This window comes from Aythya marila (genome assembly GCF_965140915.1).
Source record: "Aythya marila genome assembly, chromosome: 1".
Taxonomy (NCBI): Eukaryota; Metazoa; Chordata; class Aves; order Anseriformes; family Anatidae; genus Aythya; species Aythya marila.
The window spans coordinates 77834569-77851579 of NC_139042.1; the positions used below are offsets into that span (position 1 = coordinate 77834569).

Sequence of the window (17011 nt, forward strand, 5' to 3'; positions counted from 1 at the left end):
ATACCTTTTATACCTTTTAGAAATATTTGTTTTGTAAATATAACAAAATTCAGATTGAATTGAGACCTCATTTATAACAGGACTGTATGGGAAAGAGGGAAATTAGACAAGGCACATGTACAATTATATTAATCATGGTCTTACTGCATACTGTGTCTTTCTAGGAATTCATCTTTAAAGTACAATGTGTATGCACTCTACTTCAGCATTTCTGTGTTGTCCCTTCTTGTTGAAGAAGTGTATTGTGTTTTGTTTGTTTGTTTTGTTTTGTTTTGTTTTGTTTTTCCTGCTGTGTTTCTAATCATCTGGTGTTATTCTGCATTTTTAGCACTGGTTTTGGAAACTGAGCTTGGTTATATATTGGGGTTGAATTTTGTGTCATTTACTCTTGCTGGATAACAACATGTATGGTCATAGTTGTTAAAGAAGGAGTAAGTAAAAATGAACAGTAAAAATGAAGAACTGTTTGTTTTATTCCTGGTTCTGTTTTGCACTCCAGGAATTACTGGATGGCTCTGATATTTAATGGGAGAATGTAGCATCTTTCATTGCTTGTTCAATGGCTGATACTGAGCCTATGGTAGTAGCTAACATCTTTCCAGTTCAATGGTAAATCAGTGGCATGCAGAAATAAGCTAAAGACTTCTTCCTGACAGTTTCTAGACAAATGGCTTCTTCATAACAACAACAAAAACTTTTTCAGCAGTTTCAACAGAGATAAGGGATGAGAAGAGCAAGGGGCCTTGAACTACTCCATCTCTCCTGCAGATTGCTAGTCAAGTCAAAATTTGAATGATGGTGAAAAGACTTTCTATGTTTACATAGAAACTGCTGTCATGTTGCATTGATAATAGGAAGTTATTCCAGGATCATCACCACTAATGCCTGCACTAGTTTTTCATGGTTAGTTTTGAGTTAGTATTTCCAGTATCCAAAACTAATAAGGCCACTTCTCAGAAGTTCGGAAAAAGATTTCAAAACACCTAATTCGTATCTTACTGAAACAAATACACCTGGTGCCAAGGAACCCAGTGATTCTCAGCCAAGCTAGAATTTCTTCCATTGCCCATTATGATGGTAATGGAGTTGGGCAATGACAGAAGGCCTGTATTCATAACTGACCTGAGAATAAAACTGCTTTGATTCTGTTGCTGAAAACAAAAATCCTTTTTACTGTAAATATACAAAAAATGGCTCTGCTAACCTAGTTGTTAGTCAAACTCCTCCTATGCAGAGAGATTTGTTTCCAAGGGCTGAACACTTGGATCTCAGGTGATTCCAAAGTAGTAAATTAAAGTGAGGTCAAAGAAGAAAGTTAATTTGGTTCACAGCAATTGTCATGAGAGCACTACGTGGAATTGAATGTGCACTGAGAGCCCTTCTCATCTTTCCAGTCTGACTGTGGGATACCTTTCAGAACATGAAGTATATCACTGACTCCTTGTATGTATGTACATATGTATTATCTTGAGAAGCATTATGGTTGAACTGCATTTCCATTCTTCAGTGAACAGTCTGCGAAGTGTTGCTGTATGTATGGAGCTCCCAATGTACCAAAAATGTGAAAAAAAATGAAAGAGGTTTTAACTTGAAGGTATGTGATATATTTTGTCATCATTTTCCCTTCCAGTCTCCTAAATCAGCTTTTATTAGTGCTGCAAAAAAGGCAAGATTGAAGTCCAACCCTGTCAAAGTGCGCTTCTCAGAAGAAGTAATAATCAATGGCCAGGTGTCGGTGAGTGTTCAACTATTTAAGCTCAGGAAGGACTGAGCATTTCATCCAAAGGTATGCCACAAGGCTGGAAAGTGGTAGAAACATGGTAGGAACAAGAGTGATAGGCTGGTGCAGGGAATGGTTTTTCTGTTTCTGAAGTTTCAGGGAGGTCTGTTTTTAAAGTCCATGGTGACCATAATATTGTGAAAAATATGTCCCTTCTTAAAATAAAATTAAAATGATAGAGAAGGCATTTTGTGGTGATAGACATGTATGTCTTTATAGTCTTTATAATGCTTGCTTTTGTTTTTTGTTTTTGTTTTCAGGGCAATTTTATAACAGGAAAAACAAAAATTCAAGGAAAGTAGCATGTCAGGAAAGCAGATTAACGCTATTCAGGAAAACAGATTAACACTACCTTACAGACCTCTTTAAAATTTGTTTACCTACCTGAACTTGTTTCCAGTCCTCAGGCAGACAGCCTCCCTTTGAGAGGCACTGAACTCCTCCTCAGACATGAACTCCTGGCTCATTTTCATAATTTAACTGAACATCATAAAGACCACTGATGTCTTTATCCAACTCTCTTCCAAACTGAAAATGATACTGTACTGCATTTTTTTCAAAAGCTGTTTTTGCCGTAGAAAAAAAAAAAAAAAAAGCCTTTTCCGTTCCTTTTTCCTGCTTATTTTACTATCCTTCTTATGAATTGTCATGATTAAGTAGCAGTATTATATGTTACTCTTCTTAAATGATGACAGATATTAGCACTTACTATCCATCTATAAAGAGAATGAAGAAAATCTTTTTTTTTGTAATTTTTACTAATGAATCTGTAGTTCCCATTTTGTAAAGGCACTAAATAGCTCACTATATTCAGAGAAACAGTAATGTATTTTTCTGTTTCATTGAAAATATTTCAACGTCAGAGGTAGCATTTATTGTCAGAGAAACAGTACTTAGGAAGAGATAATATTCCAAGTCAGGCGTAAAATGTAAGTGAACAATTATCTTTTTCCAGGAATGAGACCTATAAAGTACAGCTGTAACAAGTATGACTACACACTTGCAGGACATTGCTAATTCTGCTGTTAGTTTAAGCCAATAAACTCATCTTCAGTTGTTACCTTTACATCTGAATTATGTCCTTTTTTTATAGAACAGCAGTTTGATTTCCTTTCTTACATGTTGTAATATGATTCACTAATTTGCTTGGCAGGAAACAGTTAAGGACAATTCACTTCTTTTCATGCCAAATGTTCTGAAGGTGTATCTGGAAAATGGACAAACCAAATCTTTCCGTTTTGACTGCAGCACTTCAATAAAGGTAGGCTAGATATACCTTGGTATGCAATGCCAAGAACGCTGCTTAAACAAGACCTTCAGTAATTATAATTTACTTTGAATGCTTTAAGAACAAAACTGCTGGTGTATTTAATTGGGGCTGGATTAAGAAATAATGAGGTTTTGGTCCAAAAATTTTTTGTTAAAAATATGTTCCATTGTCAGTGAAGAAGAAGTAGAAGTGATCATTTTAATGTGACTAGAACCCAATTAAAATTGCATGGACCTACAGTTTTGATACACTGCCAAAAAGAAGTAAGATTTGTCAGCAAAAGTCAGATTAAGATGTTGGTTGCTAATTGAATATCATCTAGCTTGTCATCCAGTGAATTTGGAATGGGATTTTGTAGGGTTATGTTGGTGATATACTGCTCATCTCAGTGTAATGTCCTCTATACTTTCCATAACACTTTTCATACAGAGAAAGAAAGTGGTGAAGCCCTCGCATGCAATCGAGGCTGCTGGGTAGTGTCTGTGACACTCTTTCATGTAGGTTCCTAAACCAGTCATCGCTCTCTGTGAGTTCCTTGGAGTAGCTTAGTAAGCAGCAAGATTAGCACTGTTGGGCATGATACTATTCTCTCAAGAATTTTGTTTGGGTGAGCTAGTTTTAACCCAGATCAGTTACCAAATCTAGGTCACTGCATGGTAGCATGCGTCTTGTGAGACTGAGACAAGAGACATGTTTGGGTGGGAATGAGCAGCAAAGGCTGGGAGTGCAATTTTCAGCTGCAGTGCCAACTTCTGCTGAATTTTAGAGATTATAAAGCTATGCATGTTTGAGGAAAGGCTGCTTTTCTTCTCACTGTGATTATACAGTATGCCTAATCAATTGGAACTGCAAGGAAAGCAATTTACTAAGGTCAACACAGGGACATTTACTCCAGTCTGCAGGTGAAAGGGCAAAATGGATATTGAAGTTACATGTAAGAATGGGCTGCAAGTTTGTTTATAGTTCATGCCTATCCCTAAGGTGTAGTTGAAATCCAAGGAATGGATAACAGCCTCCACTATACAGCTGTGAAATTCTGACATTCTTCAGCCCACTTGAGAATTTGGTTGGGTGAAGAATTAGGAGACATGCTTCATGTAGATACTGAGGTCTCTGTACCCTTCTAAGGCCCATAAGCCTGCTCTCCAGTGTTTTATTCTATGAGCATAAAACCAACCAACCTGTTCCAGGATATTTTGCCTCTGCAGAACAATCTTTGGCCATCACATTACATGAGTTTTTGGTAGTTCTGTCATGGCTGTGTCAGGTACTGTAAGACCAGATATCTAACCTGCTCTCATTTGCAAAGATACCCACATGGGCTCAGCGATTAGCTGTAATGATGTTGTGAGCCTGCTTTGACCTTAGTCATTCTGACTTTTTGTAGGAATAATTTTCTTTTCATTTAATTCAGGCAATTATATCTTCCATAGCCTGTACAGTTATATATTACATGTTCTTGCAAGAATGTGTGTGCATATTGCTAATTATGGATGGGTGGTTGTGGGTTCTGCTGCTTTTCCTAAATTGAGGCGAAGGAGACATGCTCCACCTGAGTAAAGGCAAACATTTTTTCCTGCCCTTAGCAGTCCAGTAACTCACCACGTAACAATGCAGGTGCAACTGGTGGCTCACCAGCAGTCCTCACTTTCCTTATTGCTGGCAGGCAACACCTGGGCTGGTTATAACCTTCTAGGTTATCAGATAAGACTACACAGGTTAGCAAAAAATCAGTCTGGTAATTCAGTGCCTATGTGCTTTAGCATCCTATTTTAAAGACAGCTTGCAGCAAACAATGCCATTATAGTGCCTTATTACCTGCTTTTACAATATTACTTTAAATATCATGTTTCTTCCTGTTACTGTTATGTCCCTTGTCTTTGAGCATAGTTTAGGAGTGTAAATAAAAGTAGATTTAATGTATAAGCAATAAATTCCCCATTAGTCAAAACAGTGTAATATTAACCTCCATTATTTAGAGTGGTTGCTTGCAATGCATTAATACTGTCTTCTATTCTTTACAGCGTACAGAATTGGCCCCATCCTCCTACATACATTTTTCATCCTTCCACCAATTTGGTGTTGATTTTCCATAAACACACTGTAATTGATCAATTAATCTTCCTAAATTATGTTAAAACACTTGGATTACAATTCATCATGATCTCTTTAGTGAGTCCTATCCATCTGGATGCTTATGTATATCTAAAAATCTCTTAAATGAATAGAAATGCTTTAATCTTTTCACAAAGATAACGTGAAACTATTTTTAAATGATGGGTTGTTGTATATTTCTTTTTGTTACTACAGTCACTAAAACAAGAGATACCTTGCCAGAAGATAATACTCAGTATATTTACAAAGCATTATGTGAAAGTAAAGTACAGATTGGTTGAATGATTTTTTGAGATTTGTTTAGTTGTTATTTTAGAAACAGTTGTTCTCAAACTGATTAACCTTAGACATAAACCAATGTGAAAAAATATTTTAAAAAATCTTTAGGAATGGGTTTTATACTATAAATGGAAAGGATCCCCAAATTTAGAGCTGCTGCTTGGCACAGGTATCATCATTTTTGACTTTCCTCTTAGTGTACTCAAGTATGTTCATTAAACGCAAGTATCTATAAGTGAACTTCAAAGAAAAAAAAAAAAAGGCATTCATTTAATTTTTATGTTGAACTTAAAATTATTTTTGTATCTCTGGTGGACCTGACCCAAAAATAAGTAAAGAGAAGAGTAGCAAGACCCTTTCTCATTTTCACATAGAGGGGTTTTATTTGCAGAGAGACTGAGAGAAATAATTTAAGGGCCACATGAGTATAATTTGCATGCTAAGCTGCATAGAAAGATATCCATTCACAGTACGTATGTATTTTTCACATGCATGTCTGATACCATCTCAGAGATGTTTGAATATAAAGGTTTTTCCCATGTGAATGTGTGTGTTGTCCTGTATACTTTTACAGAACATGCATGAAACACAACCATCCTCCCCTTTAACCACTGGGCTTCCACCCTGCGCTGTGCACGTGCAGCGTGTGTGGCAGCGAAGAACTCGGTCCCAAGCTTTCATAAATTAAAGCACGTTTTATAAATCCTTTGTTAATTAGGATGTCATCTTAACACTGCAAGAAAAGCTTTCCATCAAGTGTATTGAACACTTTTCACTGATGCTGGAGCAGAGGGTTGAAGGATCTGGAACAAAACTCCTTTTGCTACATGAACAGGAGACTCTAACTCAGGTTTGTGTAATTATATATGAAAACAAATATTAATGAGACTGGTTAATCAGTAAATTGTCCATCCTTCTAATTAGTCAAGTGAATTAACTGCAAGATTTATAGTTTGATACAGTCTATCAAATAGTAGCAGTATTTAGATGTGGTTGTAAAAATCAAGTTCTCACAGAATAATTGTTCTTCTGTTGTATAGACATCACATTTTATTGCTTCACTGGGCCATTAAGAAGTATTGAAAAGTTCATTATAAATCAGACTTAAAGCTAGAAAATATTTCTCAAATCCATTTTTCATATCATATGTGGTGCCGCTGATGAACATTCTTAAGAGCTGGGAAATCCATCGTAACAGTTCAGAGAACCCCAGTCTGTCAAAATTCCTTTTAAAAACACATTTTGATTTTTCATTCCCATCTGATTATACAGATCTGTATCTGGATAACAGGAAATGATACTCTTTCTGATGAAGCCAAGTTTGGCTTGTTTATGCAGTGATACATTATCTCACGTCTATGATGGTGAATCGTGACCCAGAAAATGCTGTTAGGACTTTCTTTGTTAGATCAGGGAGGCAAATCAGGCTGCTGACAAGCCAGTTCTGACTAGAGGTAAGGTTGTTTCACAATTCCCAGCAGACAACCCTTATTTTAGCTGCTTATCCTTTTTGGCAAGCCAGAAGTTTTCCATGCTATTTATGTGTTTCAGGAGAATATTTGTGTTGTGTTTTTTTGTTTTTGTGGGCTTTTTTTACATTTTACCTAAATTTTCAAAGTATAAATATATTTCTAAATGAGAAGGGGAACACTAATTTAATACAAATGCCAGAATTCCCTTGCTCATGTAACTCAAGTCTGAGTAGTGATATGAAGGAATTAAGTTTACTCAGTAGTGGTCTTTCTAGTATTTTCCAACTTCTAAGCGTTTGACTTTGCCATGTTAACCTTCCTGTTGTGTGGGTGCAAGCTTCCCAATGAATGCACAATATCCACAAATATTCAGTGCCGGCTCTCCTGTCCTAGCTGTCTCTCTTTGAAGTAATTGATAAAATTCCCATTGAAATCAGAGGGATCAGAACAAACCAACACAGAGAGCTTTTGAAAATCCCATGTTGACCTTTTATTTATACATACAGAGTATACCTAGATACTTAGGAATGAGGTCAAAGAGAATGTGAGATAAACATATGTTCTGAAAATTGTTAGTTCAAGACAGACTCCAATGGAGATTTTTGTAAATATAGTCTTATCAATCCAAGATGTTGATTATAAAGTACACTAACTCTCTAATTGCATTAGCCTAATTGAATAAACTACATAAACTACATTAATTTCTTCTTTGAAGTTCCTGTAAAATCAGCAATTCTTTAATTTGCTATCATAACATTGCTGCTGACCATGACTTACAATAGTTATTGGATTGTTACTCTTTCATCCAATTATTTATTCACTCTGTGACAGTCCCTTGTGAAAATACCCAGATTACTGTGTTATGTTCTTAGCGAAGTGTTTTGCTGACCAACAAGCAAAGTCTTTTTGATCTTTTAAAATATTGGGAGAGGTCTGTCTTGGTCAGAAGTCTAGGGTAGGTGTCTTAATCCAGAACAAACCAGGAGAACTGAAAAGACACGATTTCTGGCAAATTGTCTAATTTATTGAAGCAATGAAGGGAAAGTGAGAGTAATAGCTGCCAAGCTGTACTTCATCGGTATTCTCAATCAAACTAAGAAGTAAAATGTGACCTCTCCCCAGAAGCCTTACCACCCTTCTAGCTTATGAGTATTTTGGTCCTGCTGGAGTGTAACTCACTTTTTATTTCACTGGAATGGTTTCCATTAAGGTCTGTTTTTTTCTGTCCTTTCTCTCTGGGTTTGAACGAGTGAATTCCTCTGCTTTGAGAATGAGTTATATTGGGCAATCATGCCTATGTAAGTCTAGGATTCTTTCCACAAGACTATATATATGATATTCTTACGTGCAATACATACTAAGGAGCCCACAGAAAAGAACTTTGTTAGAAAGAATTATTTTCCTTGTTACCATGTGTTTCTGGAGCAGGACTGAGACAACGGACTCTTGCACAAACAGGATTGCTATGCTCTGATATAATTATTCCACTGTTCTAGGTGACCCAGAGACCAAGCTCACATAAGATGAGATGTCTTTTCAGGATTAGCTTTGTCCCAAAGGATCCCATTGATCTTTTAAGAAGAGATCCAGTTGCTTTTGAGTATCTCTATGTACAGGTAAGTGAAACCATGGCCATTGTTAACAAAATGGAGAATAAAAAGATGGTTACATTCAGTATATACACAGATAGAAAAGTATGGCCACAGTAAGTCCTGGGTTTTGTTTCTGCTGCATAAAGCCAGTGCACTTGGGGAATGTGCAAATCTTCATCATCTGCAAAGTTCCCTTCCTTCTTAAGTCCTGCCAAATAGTGATGCTTTGATGCCTTTCCAAAATATATTTGGCTGTACAAAACAGTGAAGCCAAAATAATGGCTTATACTTAATTCTGGTACTATAATATCAGGCAGAAATGATGTGTGTAAAGGGACCTCCAGTAAAATGGATGAGAAAACTAATGTGAGAACAATGTGAGTCTCCTCCTGGGCATCCCACCAGGCAGAGTTCTGCTATCCAGAGTCCAGATAGCCTGGTACCCTCCCAACACTCATGAAAGAGGATTACTGTTTTCCCCGGAAAGGATGAAGGGAGAGAGAGCTTAGATCAAAATGTTCATGCCTTCTGCTCTTTGGCAGAAGTCCTTGTGTTCTCCAGAAGTACCCATATCCTGGTGAGCATCTGACATCTCTGAGAGCGCAGTTCTACTTTCAACATGGTCCTGTTTCTGGGTTCAGGGTTACTCTTCACACAATGGTCATTTAAAAAAAAAAAATATATATATATATATATGTAAGATATATATATATATATATAATTTTAGTACAAGATTTTTGAACTTGAAACTCCCTCTACTGGTTCTTTGGCAGAGCTGTAATGATGTGGTTCAGGAAAGATTTGGACCAGAACTGAAATACGACATTGCCCTGCGGTTGGCTGCACTACAAATGTATATTGCAACTGTGACCACCAAGCAAACTCAGAAAATCTCCCTCAAATACATAGAGTAAGTTGAGGATTCAGTGTGTTCTTTAAAAGTGAAAGATTTGGATAAGCTTATAGATTCTCTAAGGTTGGTTCTTTAATATGCCTATATGTGTGCACCAATTTTAGTTTCATTATTTGTGACTTGAAATTTATTCAGGTGAACTAAGAGCTTTAAGTATGGATAATACATTTACCTTTTGGTCACGTGGTTTGACATGTGAAATAGGCTATAAATGTAAATAAGATTAATTCTCTTGCTTTCAGTGATCAGATCTAAGTCTATATATCCTAAATCCTAGGGTTTTAGTAGAGATGATTATAATAAGATTCAGTTGATTTCTTGGTTCAGAATACCATAGGGTCTAAGATTCCTTTTTAAAGATTTCTTAGATACAGAAGAATCTAGTAAGCACCTGTTTTATGTTGTCCTTATGATTTTCTAGGAGATGTTAGACAACATATATATGTATATGTAACTGCAGAAAATTAAAAATCCAAAATGCAGCAATGTGTATACCTGCTAGGATAAAAAATAAAACAAGCAAAGAAAAAAAAAAAAACACAACAGCTTTTTCTATGTTGTTATATTTTATCCTAATCAACAACAAGAAAAAAAATAATATGAGTGAAGAGTCAGTCTTCTGTCAAAAAGGATGCATTAAGAAGAAAAATACTTTGGGTAAAAGGAGAGGAACAGGTTGTCAGGTTGGCAAAGTTACGAAGACAATCATTGGCTGGTTTGCAAGTCCTAAAAAAATTAGAAAATAAAATTTGATCTGACATTATGTTGTTAAATCTTCTGCAAATTTAATACTATATTGGTGCTTGCCTGTGTAATTAGGTGGGGATTAACAAGCCTAAATTTTAAACATACACACTTTAAACTTCTTTGCTGTCTAGTATGTTGGAAGAGACAGAAGAAATGATTGAATATAGTTTTAAAGCATCTTCTTCATTAGTTTGAATATAGAAAATAGTTCTTCATATAGTTCGAATATATAAAATGATGCGTTATTGCAAAACTCTGCACTTTATCAACTTTTTCTCAGTTTGTAGGAGTTCCTTCACTTGGCATCATAGTCACCAGTCTAAATAATCGTCACAGGAATGTGAAATTAAATATATGCCTTTTATTGCAGAAAAGAATGGGGATTAGAGACTTTTCTTCCATCTGCTGTGCTGCAAAGCATGAAAGAAAAGAACATAAAGAAAGCACTTTCGCACCTTGTCAAAGCAAATCAAAACGTAGTTCCTCCGGGTAAAAAGGTATTACATTTGCATCTTAATAGAAAATATGTTTTAAAGAACAGAAAGGGTGGAATGCATGGGAAACATTTTAAATTAATTCTTTGGAGAAATACCTAGCCATTATATTTTCAGAGAATATAGGCAATTTAACTTTTGGTGATAAGTACAACATAGCCAATAACAATTAAAATAATTAATTATATCCCAACTAAACTATCTTCTTAACTTGTGAATGCCAGAAAGGTAGTTATTAGTATTTCAGGTATTATAAAGATACATATTTTTTAATTCGTTTAGCACTTCATATTAATGGCAGACTTGTTAGAAAGTTATTGTTTCCTCTCTGATACTCTGATCTGAACTATATTAACCTATGGGCTTGATGTAAATGCTGGTTTTTGGGATTGTTTTCCATTAAGCTGTACATAGAGACATTTCACTGCCCGAGGCCTAATTGGATAGATAATGTTCCTTATAGTAACTGATCCTCCTTGTTATTGTAAAATGTTTTTCTTATCACTAAGCTTTCAGTTCAGATAGAAAGAAATGTAGAAGACAGTGTCTCTGAGAAATGCACACAGCATTGTTGTATGCATACAGTTGCGTCTGGTTTTAGACACCGTAATGAGTTTGTGGTTTGTTGTGTTCTTTTTTGTTTGTTTGCTCTTTTTTTGTTTGTTTGTTTTTGTTTGTTTTTTTTTTATGTAAGTCATCTAGTCTTTCTGCGTAGTCAACAGAGAGAAATAGGCACTTCTAGGGAAAAACTCATCCCATCCCATATTACATGTAGGTGCCAAAAATAGGTCAGATTACTTGTCCTAGAAATACCTATTTCTCTCCATTGAAAGTAAACAGAACCTAAGAGTGAGTAGTTGAGACATAAAATTAGCTGAATCCTGGTTCATGACACTTTTTTTTTCCGAATGGGAAAAGCCCAAAACTAAGGTGCCTGAGTTAAGGTTCATTGGGATCAGCAGAAATCCTGCTTGGAGGAGGTGAGTTTCAGGTCATGTCACGATTGTGAATGTAGATCTGTGTGTTTGACCTGGAATGCTCAGGAAGAGGGGACACATTTTTGACTGAAGTATTGCTTGTCACCAGAAGTGCTGAAGCTAAGCCTGAATAATGCCAATTACTTACTATTTATCATAGTAGTGTAACTTTGGTTTTATTTTGGAAGCTATCACTGCTGAAGGAATCACAGGTGATGGCAGGGGCATTCAGTATTGATTCTTGATTAGAATACAGGTTGCAACAATGCCTTTCTGCAGTGACTTTGTTAAGGTGTCATGCTCAGTGGATGAGGAAAGGATGTGGATGTGATCTACCTGCACTTCAGCAAGGTTTTTGACACTGTTTCCCAGAGCATTCTCCTGCAGAAACTGGCTGCTCATGGCTTGGACAGGTGTACACTTTGTTAGGTTAAAAACTGGCTGGGTGGCTGGGTCCAAAGAGTTGTGGTGAATGGAGTTAAATCCAGCTGGAGGCCAGTCACACACAGTGGTGTCCCCCAGGGTTCAGTACTGGGGACTGTTCTCTTCAATATCTTTGTCAATGATCTTGACAAGGGTATCACGTGCACCCTCAGTAAGTTTGCAGATGACACCAAGTTAGGTGTGAGTGTTGATGTTCTTGAGGGTAGTAAGGCTCTGCAAAGGGATCTGGATAGGCTGGACTGATGGGCCAAGGTCAACTCTATGAAGTTAACAAGGTTAAGTACCAAGTTCTCCACCTGGGGCACAAAAACCCCAATCAGTGCTACAGACTTGGGGAAGAGTGGCTGGAAAGCTGCCCAGCAAAAAGAGACTTGGGGATATTGGTCAGTATCTGGCTTGTTATGAGCCAACGGTGTGCTCAGGTAGCCAAGAGGGCCAACAGGATCCTGGCTTGTATCAGAAATAGTGTGGCCAGCAGAAGTAGGGAAGTGCCTGTCCCTCTCTACTTAGCTCTGATGAGGCTGCATGTCAACTACTGCACTCAGTTTTGGGCCCCTTACTAAATGAAGGACATCTAGGTGCTGGAGCATGTCCAAAGAAGGGCAGTGAAGTGGGGGAAGGGTCTATAGAACAAGTCTTACAAGGAGTGTCTGAGGGAGCTGGGGTTGTTTAGCTTGGAGAAAAGGAGGCTCAGGGGAGACCTTATCATGCTCTACAATTACCTTAAAGGAGGCTATAGTGAGATGAGGATTGATCTCTTCTCCCAAGCACCAAGTGATAAGAGGAAATGGCCTTAAGTTGCAACAGGGGAGGTTTAGGTTGGTTATTAGGACAAATATCTTCACTGAAAGGGTTGTGAAATATTGGAACAGGTTTCCCAGGGGAGTAGTTGAGTCACCATCCCTGGAGGTCTTCAAAAAACGTGTAGATGTAGAGCTTAGGGACGTGTTTTAATGGTGTACTTGGCAGTGCCAGGTTAAAGGTTGGACTATACAATGTTAGAGGTCTTTTCCAACCTAAATGATTCTGTGATTCCATGATTTTTCCTTTATTCTTTGTGATTTGAGCTTTGGAAACTCATTGCATGCCCGCCTGCTTTTTTACCAGGCAGTCATCAGAAACAAAGCATCAGAGCTCATCGTCACCTTCTGTCTCACCTGTAGGTACTAAGCCAGGACAACCCTCTGGAGCTTGTATCCCTTCCTGTGAAGGGAAGACTATCACTCTTAGGATCCTTCCTTTTTTATAAGTCCTGTGTATTTCTCTATGCAACTTAACACCTGCTAAAAGGAAGGGGACTTCATTCCCTCTTGGCTCTCTGCTTTGGATTCATTTCCTCCTTAGAATCTAGGAAAACGTTAGTTTAGGGGCTCTTAAAATGCTTTTCAAGATCAAGTAAGTTTTTGAAATAGAAATCTAGTGGCTGAAGAGAGAATAGTAAATGAGATGAGCTCGATAAAGTCCACACTGAAAGATTTACACAAGAGAGTTGTAAGTTCTGGCTCCAGATTGTTTGGGTGAAATGAACTGTTTCTTGGTTCCGTTCAATCTCATAAAATATGTCCAAGCTTGATGTTTTTAAGTAGGTATTTTAAGGTAGGAGGAAAAGGAGTTAAATTATGGATTGGGTTGCATGATAGAATTGTATGTATTTATGTACTGTATTTGGCTTCTAGATTTATTCCCTACTAAATATAGTAGAGGAATTTAATTTAAAAAAAACGGGAATTGCAGCAATGAGACAGAATAATATGCCATATGCTGCAAGTACCTTGCAAAATGTAATGCACATAGCTGACAAAACTAAATTCTTTGTTCTCTTTCTCTGTATTGGTCCATAAATGTTTAAGAACTGATGGTGATTATGAATTGAAAGCTGTTGATTATCCTTGAAATCCCTCAATGAACAGATGTCTAATTTGACTAGTTTAACATTTTTCCTTCATTGGAACAGTTACCATGTTCTTGCAGCGCCCTGATAAAGCCCATACCCAAATTCTCAGTGCATTTGACTAAACAAGCACAACCTGAATTTTAAGAATGAAACTGTTTCTCCTCATCTGAAAGTCAAGCATCTGATGATTTGGTTTCAGACTCTGATGAGCTCTTATTGCAATCCATTTTCTTTACACCACATGAATACCTTCTATTTTTTTTAATAAAATTATTAACGTGTTGATTCCTACCACTATATCTTACCGCTGTTTCTTTTTCTTCAGCTATCTGCTCTGCAAGCCAAGGTGCACTATCTAAAGTTCCTCAGTGATCTACGGTTATATGGAGGGCGTGTTTTCAAGGCAACACTAGTGGTAATAATTCTCTTGAAAAAGTTTCTCTCTTTTCTTGATGGTTTTATCCAAGTGTCTCTTTGCAAAAACTGGACTGTAACATTTTCTTTAGAAGTTTAAGTTCTATTCATACACTTAAAAAAAAATAGTTGTAAAATTGAACCAAATCACTTTTAGTTTCTTTTCATCTTGAAAATAACATGCCTAGTGTAATTTGAATACTTACTGAGGGTTTGGAGATAGGTAGCATCTATTTGGCAAATAGTGCCATGCAATTAACTGAAGAATACTTAAATTATTACTCTGAAAAACTCTTGATGAAAATACTTTTTTTTAAAGGAAGCATCCATCCATCCATCTGTCCACCCACCTATCCATCTAAAAACTGCAGTACAGCCAATATCCATGATCAAATTTCTTTACTTTTTGTAATTAATTATCGAACTAGTATGTTCTTCTATATTTCACCTTCTCAGAAAAATGTGATAATCTTTAATCATGCAGATGAAGCTTCATGGAGATGAAAGAAGGCAGTTACTGTGTAGTGTTTCTCATGGGTTTTACTTTTTTTTTTCTTCCCCTTTTTATGCTAAAGCAGGGAGAAAAGCGTTCAGAAGTGACTTTGTTAGTAGGGCCACGGTATGGCATCAGTCATGTGATAAACACCAAAACAAACCTGGTGGCTCTCCTGGCAGACTTCAGCCATGTGAACAGGATCGAGATGTTTACAGAAGACGAAAGCAGTGTTAGAGTTGAGCTGCATGTCTTAGATGTAAAAGTAAGTGGTTGTTTTTTTTTGATCTGCAATGATTCAATGTCTTTAAATAACGTTTTTGCCTTTTTATTTAAATATTTGATCAAACTATGCTAACAGTTCCAAATGTTATCATGACATGTTATCAATGTTATCATCATGACAATGATATGTTGGAAGTGCATTTTTAGCTCTGGCAATTTGCTTTGTGTTGTGTCCATTGATCTCCAAGGTGACAAGAGGTTGATGATGAAATTGGCCTTCTTTTGAAGTTCCTTGAGCTCCTATAAGCCACTTTTGGTATAATAAACAATGTTATTCCTGTTAGAAAATTGCCAGTTCTGTCAGATCAGTGTCTCAAGTAGCCCAGTGTTTTATCTGCAAAGGACACTGCAAGTAACCATATAGTTGTTACCAGTGAAATAACCTGTTAAAAGGCTTTTTTTTTTTTTTTTTTTTCTTAGGCCTTATAATACCAGTTAAGTTCCTTGTCCCATATCATGTATTATTGTATGCTCTTCTACCTATAGCAATTTAGTTTCTCTTTTATCCTGCTTAACACTTAGCATCAGTGGCATCTGGGGGGCAATGAATGGAGCTTTATACATTATATTATCCTGGTTCTTCTTGGTGTGTTTCCTATCAGATTTTAAAGTGAAAGGCTTCAGAGACTGTCTACGACATTAATCGGGACAATCAGAGATTAAAGAAAGAGTTCTCATTATACTTGAAACTTAGATATACTATTAAAATAAATGGAGCCTAACAGTTCTTGTTGCTTACACAGATGTACATTAAAAATAAATAAACAACAACGAAACATACACAAGGGATATTTTACTAAATTTTTGCTTTGAATGCTTTAGGCTTATTGACCTGAAAGTGTTTCCTTGTGTTTAAGTTAATGAAAAAAACCTGGCTGTAACTTAATCTAGGTGCCCTTTAACAACAACGTCACAAAAAATGTACAGGTCGGTGAATACAGCATTTTAGCAATCTGAGCATCTCAGTCTACTTTACTTGTATTCCTGTGCTAAACTTGTAGCCCTCTTGTGAGAAAGTTGTTATCCTCTTTTTTTCTGATGGAGAAAGTGATACAGAAATCAAATACTTCCCATCTACTTGAATGTAAAATGCAGCACTGTACACCATGATATTTTATATTGCCATGATCTTATGTTGTTTTGTGTTATAATACTGTTACTGCCTTACTGCAAATCATGTATGTCCCTATCTGCTTGCCTTTCAACACATTCAGTCTTAAATACAGAGAGCCTAACATTAAAATTACAGAGCTAGAAGGCTGTGGATTGAATTTAACAAAACAAAACAAACAAACAAACAACAACAACAAAACTTTTATGTGGGGCACAAGTATGAACTGTCAGAGTTTCTTGTGGAGATGTTGGAGATGTGGGCAAACACAGGCATACCATAAGGTAGCAGGTTCCTATATGTAGATTCTGAATATGCCAATAAGTGCCACTTTTGTAAAGAACGAATAAGAAGCCTGTGTTCTTCTTTTATTTTTGGTTCTTTTTGATATCTTCGCAAGCATAAATCACTTGGGAGATGCAGCCAGTAAGATTTAGCTGTCACGAGACTCTTCATCAGATTAACAGTAGTTCACCGCACTGTTTTCAGCAATCTGAGACTTCTTTGGAAATTGTCCATTTCTGTCTATCATCGCAGAAAAATTGAACGTCAACATGGCATTTCAATGCTATTTTTTATTTGTGACTCAAAAGAACAAAGATTAAGTACTTCACTGTAGAATTAATAATTTATAATTAATTTTATATCTCTGAATCCTTTAGAAAGAAGCATGTGTTGAGTAGAACCTCAAACTGAGGATGACTATTTTATACATAGCATGAAATACTTTA

The 17011-nt window shown here is 36.5% G+C and overlaps 1 protein-coding gene across 3 annotated transcripts in view; it reads left to right on the forward strand.

Annotated features, from left to right (window-relative positions):
- FRMPD4 (FERM and PDZ domain containing 4) overlaps positions 1 to 17011 on the forward strand; it is a 321656-nt gene that overhangs the window by 296151 nt on the left and 8494 nt on the right. For all 3 annotated transcript variants that reach the window (XM_082766504.1, XM_082766505.1, XM_082766506.1), the window contains exons 6-13: positions 1631 to 1735; positions 2934 to 3041; positions 6163 to 6294; positions 8413 to 8532; positions 9282 to 9418; positions 10539 to 10665; positions 14303 to 14392; positions 14967 to 15149. In XM_082766504.1, coding sequence (XP_082622630.1) covers positions 1631 to 1735; positions 2934 to 3041; positions 6163 to 6294; positions 8413 to 8532; positions 9282 to 9418; positions 10539 to 10665; positions 14303 to 14392; positions 14967 to 15149 — 1002 coding nt within the window. The remainder of the gene's footprint in view (positions 1 to 1630; positions 1736 to 2933; positions 3042 to 6162; positions 6295 to 8412; positions 8533 to 9281; positions 9419 to 10538; positions 10666 to 14302; positions 14393 to 14966; positions 15150 to 17011) is intronic.